The 6,000-nt window shown below is 46.1% G+C and overlaps 1 protein-coding gene across 1 annotated transcript in view; it reads right to left on the bottom strand.

Annotated features, from left to right (window-relative positions):
• Positions 1-2,446: 2,446 nt before the first annotated feature.
• The window catches only part of stx1b (syntaxin 1B), a 75,841-nt gene continuing 72,287 nt past the window's right edge, over positions 2,447-6,000 (bottom strand). The window contains exon 10 of the mRNA XM_066673943.1: positions 2,447-5,118. Coding sequence (XP_066530040.1) covers positions 5,038-5,118 — 81 coding nt within the window. The 3' untranslated portion in view covers positions 2,447-5,037. The remainder of the gene's footprint in view (positions 5,119-6,000) is intronic.

Here is a 6,000-nt window from a genome sequence, read left to right as displayed (position 1 = left end):
CTGTGAATTTCAAATGCCACGTTCATTCCAGCCATGCCCACAACCCCTTATATGGACACGATGGTCGATACGGGACGAGGACGCGAGGTCAGAGGTTTATTATTAAATCCAGGACGAACCGTGAGAGGTTGAGAGCGGAAGGTGGCCGTGGACCTGCAGTGATTTTCAGAGGAGGGAGAGAATGGAGGGAAGCACGTTTCTCAGAGAGAAAAAGAGAGAGAGATAAAGAGAAAGACAGAGTGGTTACATCTTCAATCCGTTTATTTATCTACCTATTTTTGGCCGGAATCTGAATCTGCCGGAGAACGGAAAGCGGAGAGACGGAGGGGTCCAGGGCCGAGGAGTCGCTCTGTGTTTTCGCCTCTTTGGCAGGAGCCGTGTTTTTAAGTAAGTTTTTATACATAGACATGCAAGTCGTTTTTTACTCCTCTCTTTAAAGTATTTACAATAATTACAGACACAAAGATCCAGTTTGCTTTTTGACTAAATTGTGAGCATTCAATATTCAATAAGACTACGTATTGTTTTGATAATGACACGCCTCCTGAAGCGCTGCGCTCCACGTTTCTTCACTGTGGTGTTCACTGGTGGATCTCAGGCGTTCCCCAGTCTGTCTCGCTCTGTGTTTACGGATCTACCGGAGCGTTCTGGACCGTGCGGCCTGAGGTCGTCCCAGCGCTGGTTCTAATTTCATCTTTGATTTGATTTCAGTTTCCTTAGGACCCTGTAAACACTCAGAGCGACAGAACGAGGGGAACGTAAATGAAGCGGGGAGAGATAAAGGCTGTGAAACAGTGTGAGGCCGCGGAGAGTCCGGAAAAACGCCGCGGACCAGGACCAGCGGTGCTTTCGGGACGGAAACCGGCCTCAAACTGTGTCGCACCGAAAGGTCACAGGTCAACCACTCACAAAACGCTTTCTCTATCAGCCGCCGTCATCTAAATCCTGTGTCGGGAAACTGAATAAATCAAATAAAGAAGAGCGTAAAGTAAAAGAACAGAAATCTTCCGTCCAGGTCAGCGCCCGTGTTTATGTTTAGTGTTTTTACATTTTAACGTTCACTTATTGTAGTGTGTATTAATATAGAGTGTCAACAGCACAGAGGAAGCAATGTGATGAGTTGAGCGCGATCAGTGTCCAAAACAGCGCAGAAAAACACAAAATCAAAAATAATAATGGCATATAAAATTAAACAAAAGGTTAAATTAAATTCAAGAAAAATTATGAACAAAGTCCGTGACTAAAGCAAAGTGTACTTTAAAAAAAAAACATTAAAAAAAAGAACAAATCATATACAAACCCCGAAGCCTGTTTGGTTGCTATAGTAACCGGACGAGGGTTCAGAGACTTTTATGCTGGATTTCATATTCCAGGCTCCGCCCACTCTGAGCCCCTTGCACTAGCACAAACGCTTTGGCTTTTCACTTTTAATAATAACAACAACAATAATAATAATAATATTATTATTACTCTCTCTTTTTATATTTTTACTGTTTAAACTCGTTTTTTCTTTAGATTTTTAAACACAAAATTGGAACACACACACACACACACACACTCCCACACACACAATCAGCATGCACTCGGATATGCTCATGCTTACGTACACACACACACACACACACACACACACACACACACATGCATGGATAAACAGCTTTTAGAATTGGGACAGTGGTGGGGGTGGGGGGCACAAGCTAACCCACACACACACACACACACACACACACACAGTTCCCAAAAAAATCACAAATAGTTAAAAGTAAATGTGTTTTAAAAACCACTAAACACAAAATATCAAAAGACTGTGGGTGGCCGTCTGTGAGCGCTGCTTTCTAAACACACTCTCCACAGAGAACACACTCCCACACACACACACTGCTCCCTCCTCTGTAAAAGGGCCATCACTTCACACTTTAATGGTTTCATTTAGTAAACAAACAGCAGTTGTTTATTAAGGAGTGTGTTCTCTGCAGGGGACTGTGGTCTTTCACCTCAGTGTCAGTGAGTTTAGTTCAGGACTGTTGGGGGTGGGGGGGTGGGGGGGGTGTCTGAACCCACAGATGATCCAGAGCCCTGTGGATATCATTCTTCTGTTGGAGCCAGACCCGCAGCATCACTATGGCAGCACTTTGGGGCCATGTTCAGTGAAATAAGGAAATATGTTACTGGAAACGTGCCGCAATGCTGCAAAAACAGATCCCCACCCCAAGACGAGCCCCACCCCGAGACGAATCCCGGCACAAGACGAGTCCCGGCCCAAGACGAGCCCCACCCCGAGACGAGTCCCGGCACAAGACGAGTCCCGGCCCAAGACGAGCCCCACCCCGAGACGAGTCCCGGCACAAGACGAGTCCCGGCCTGAGACGAGCCCCACCCCGAGATGAGTCCCACCCCGAGTCGAGTCCCGGCCTGAGACGAGCCCCACCCCGAGACGAGCCCCACCCCGAGACGAGTCCCGGCACAAGACGAGTCCCGGCCCAAGACGAGCCCCACCCCGAGGCCGGTTTTGTGAGGGGGTTACGTCAGGCTTCGGCACACTGTTACAACTAATGGACTGTTTAGGACTGGAATCTTTAACTTAATGTTAGTGGAACTGTCCAACACACACACACACACACACACACCCAAGTAATCACCACTAGGGGCAGTAGTAGAGATAATCAAGACAATACGTTTCATAAAGTGCCACTTCACAGTAAGACCACTCGACTCTACTCTGTGAATGATTTACTGATTTACAGCAAAACCCCGTATCTCCTAAAAAACATTAACACAATGGAAGTCTTTTCAAAGGAAGCTTATCAGACGTGAGTTTAGAACATATCTGCTGGTCCATTTCTCATGACACTTTCACATTTTATAAAGAACGACTGGAGATACGAGGTCTTGCTCAGACACTGTATATGTGTGTTTAACTATAAAGATATAAAGCTTCACAAACTCTGGATAAGGACAGTCTTATTGTAAAGTGGAACCTGTCATAAAGTTAATTAAGTTAATCAGTTATTAATCAAGCCCCCTAAGCCCCTCCCACCCCCTGCTGACCTGCCAAAACAGGACCGATCGAAATAAATAAACAAACACACACAGAGAGAGAGAGACAGAGACGAGCAAATGAGACGAGCCCCGGAGGAAAACAGGACTGGGTTGAGACAGTGGTTTTTCTCTGGTTTCTGTAAAGTGCACACATGATGCTGAGCAGAATAAAAGTCACCATGCAAGAGTTCTGCATGCCCCTCCCACGGAAAAAACAACAACAATTACACAACCGCACGACCGCACAACCGACCCACGGAACCACACACGACACACACCAAGCTCCCGAGGAAAACCGGCCGAGAACGAGAAGAAGAAGAAGAGGAAAACATGCTCCGACAGCGGAAATCAAACCGTCCAGGCCTCGAGTTCATCGCCAAAACACGGGCCTGTTTCGAAGGGAGGGCTTCTACAGCTCAGCTCTGCACAGCTCTACTCAGTTCTCGGGTTCTGCTGAGGCGAACGGCTTCGTTTTCGAAGGTTTTCAATTCTTTATGAAGTCTCTCTGCTTCGGTAATTCCTCCCAAATCACTCTGGCTAAATTTTGGTTTTCAGATTCGCGAGTGAGCCCTTGCATAAAAACGCAGTTATGTACATTATCTCCATTCCTCTCCGAACCAAAGTAACACGCCTCTGATCTGGGTCTTTTTCTCCCGGGGGTTTAAGACAAGTCCTCTTTAAAACTTAGCATTATTACTGTTTACATTATTAGTTGGAATAGTAGTTAAATTTCGCAGGCCGATCTAGGCTCTAGAGCCGTGTCCGTTCCCTTCTGAAATGCTGTGAGTAGAACGCCTCTCTCGTCTGTGTTTAGCACCAAAATAAACTCAAGGCAGCGAGCGTCTAATCTGCGGATAAACCTCCTCTACTTTAGTACAGACTCTGCCAAATAAACCTAAAGCGTAACTGCGCATATCAAACCGTGTTTATTCATATTTTTATATAATTCTATCTCTACAGGTCACTGTTTCTAGGCTTTACAATGTAAAAACAGATAAAGGAAAAGGACGAGTCACACACCAAACGCTGAGCGATTCTCTGAAAGCACACGTGTCTGGTGTGCCCTTCCCTTCTCTCCGTTCGGACCCCGCTCTGCTCGGCTCGGCTCGGCTCGGCAGCTAGAGCCGCTCCGGTCTAAGAGCGGGATCCTTCATCTCCCGTTATCAAAACTGCATAGTTGGACTGTTTACACATTGCTAACGTCTCGCACAAAAAAGGTCTAGGACTATGGGGTTATTACGCGTCCGTCCCGGTGGGTAAAGGTGGGCCGCCGAGGATCGGAGGATGTGTGCTTGAGCGCGGTTATTGTTTGTCCTTGGTCTGCTCTGAAGGTCCAGCCGCGAGGATCTTATCTATAATAAATATTTCTACAATTTTGTACACATTTCCTAATCGGATCCATCAGCTCCGTCTGCTAAAAGTCTGCTAAAGGTGAGTCCACCAGAACCGAAGACCCTCCCAACGAAACCCGACACTTGCAGCGAAAACAAACCGTGTTGGTTCAGTAGGTTGAGTGCACCGCGGTGCCACATCAGAACCATCAGAAACTGTTAAGAGTCCATGAAATCCAAGCTCTACTGAAACTCAGCCGATTTAGCCCTCGCTGGCACTGTCCTGGAGAACCCCCGGAAAACAAAGAAACAAAAAAAGAACATCTAAAAAACGAGAGAACCGAAAAAACGCAGGTTGTGTTTGTTTACAGGTCGTAACCATGTGCTGTTTATGTTCAATACATTTACAGGTACACTGGTATTAACTAGAGTTTATTGTTTATCTGAACCCTCTCTTTTCTCCTAAATGTTATAATCACTTTTATTTTATAACGTCTGGGTTTTTCTCTTTTGTTTTTTGTTGTTTTGTTTTTTTGTTTTTTTTATCTTTGATGTTTCGCCCCTAACCGAACCCCTGGAAAGAGGAGTTTCTTATCTCGTGGTGTGGTGGATATATATTTCTCTCTGTTCTGCTTTTCTCTCTGCCTTCTTCCGTCCGCGGGAGAGTCTACATCCCAAAGGTTCCTCCGATAGTGGACGCCAGGATCACTCCCAGGATTACGCAGCAGATAATGATCATGATCTTCTTCTGCAGAGAGACGAGGAGAGAAACACACACACAGCAGTGGGTCAGTCTGGGTTTGGAGAAGTAACCTGGTTCTGTTTGGAAACAGTCGGACCTTTCTTCTCTCAACCTTGTCCTGCACTGACCCTTACTGCTCTCACCAGTCCTGTTCTGGTCTGATCTCAGGTCTGATTAGTCCTGTTCCAATCTTGTCTCAGGTCTGATTAGTCCTGTTCTGGTCTGATCTCAAGTCTGATTAGTCCTGTTCTGGTCTGATCTAAGGTCTGATTAGTCATGTTCCGGTCTTGTCTCAGGTCTGATTAGTCCTGTTCTGGTCTTGTCTCGGGTCTGATTAGTCCTGTTCTGGTCTGATCTCAGGTCTGATTAGTCCTGTTCCAGTCTTGTCTCAGGTCTGATTAGTCCTATTCTGGTCTGATCTCAAGTCTGATTAGTCCTGTTCTGGTCTGACCTAAGGTCTGATTAGTCCTGTTCCAGTCTTGTCTCAGGTCTGATTAGTCCTGTTCTGGTCTGATCTAAGGTCTGATTAGTCATGTTCCGGTCTTGTCTCAGGTCTGATTAGTCCTGTTCTGGTCTTGTCTCGGGTCTGATTAGTCCTGTTCTGGTCTGATCTCAGGTCTGATTAGTCCTGTTCCAGTCTTGTCTCAGGTCTGATTAGTCCTGTTCTGGTCTTGTCTCGGGTCTGATTAGTCCAGTTCTGATCTCAGGTCTGATTAGTCCTGTTCCAGTCTTGTCTCAGGTCTGATTAGTCCTGTTCTGCTCTCATCTCAAGTCTGATTAGTCCTGTTCTGGTCTGATCTAAGGTCTGATTAGTCCTGTTCTGGTCTTGTCTCGGGTCTGATTAGTACTGTTCTGGTCTGATCTCTGGTCTGATAAGTTCTGTTCTGG

The sequence above is a fragment of the Hoplias malabaricus genome, chromosome 6 (genome assembly GCF_029633855.1).
Source record: "Hoplias malabaricus isolate fHopMal1 chromosome 6, fHopMal1.hap1, whole genome shotgun sequence".
Taxonomy (NCBI): Eukaryota; Metazoa; Chordata; class Actinopteri; order Characiformes; family Erythrinidae; genus Hoplias; species Hoplias malabaricus.
The sequence above is the reverse complement of the archived record's forward strand: the minus strand, read 5'-3'. Positions and strand labels throughout refer to the sequence as shown.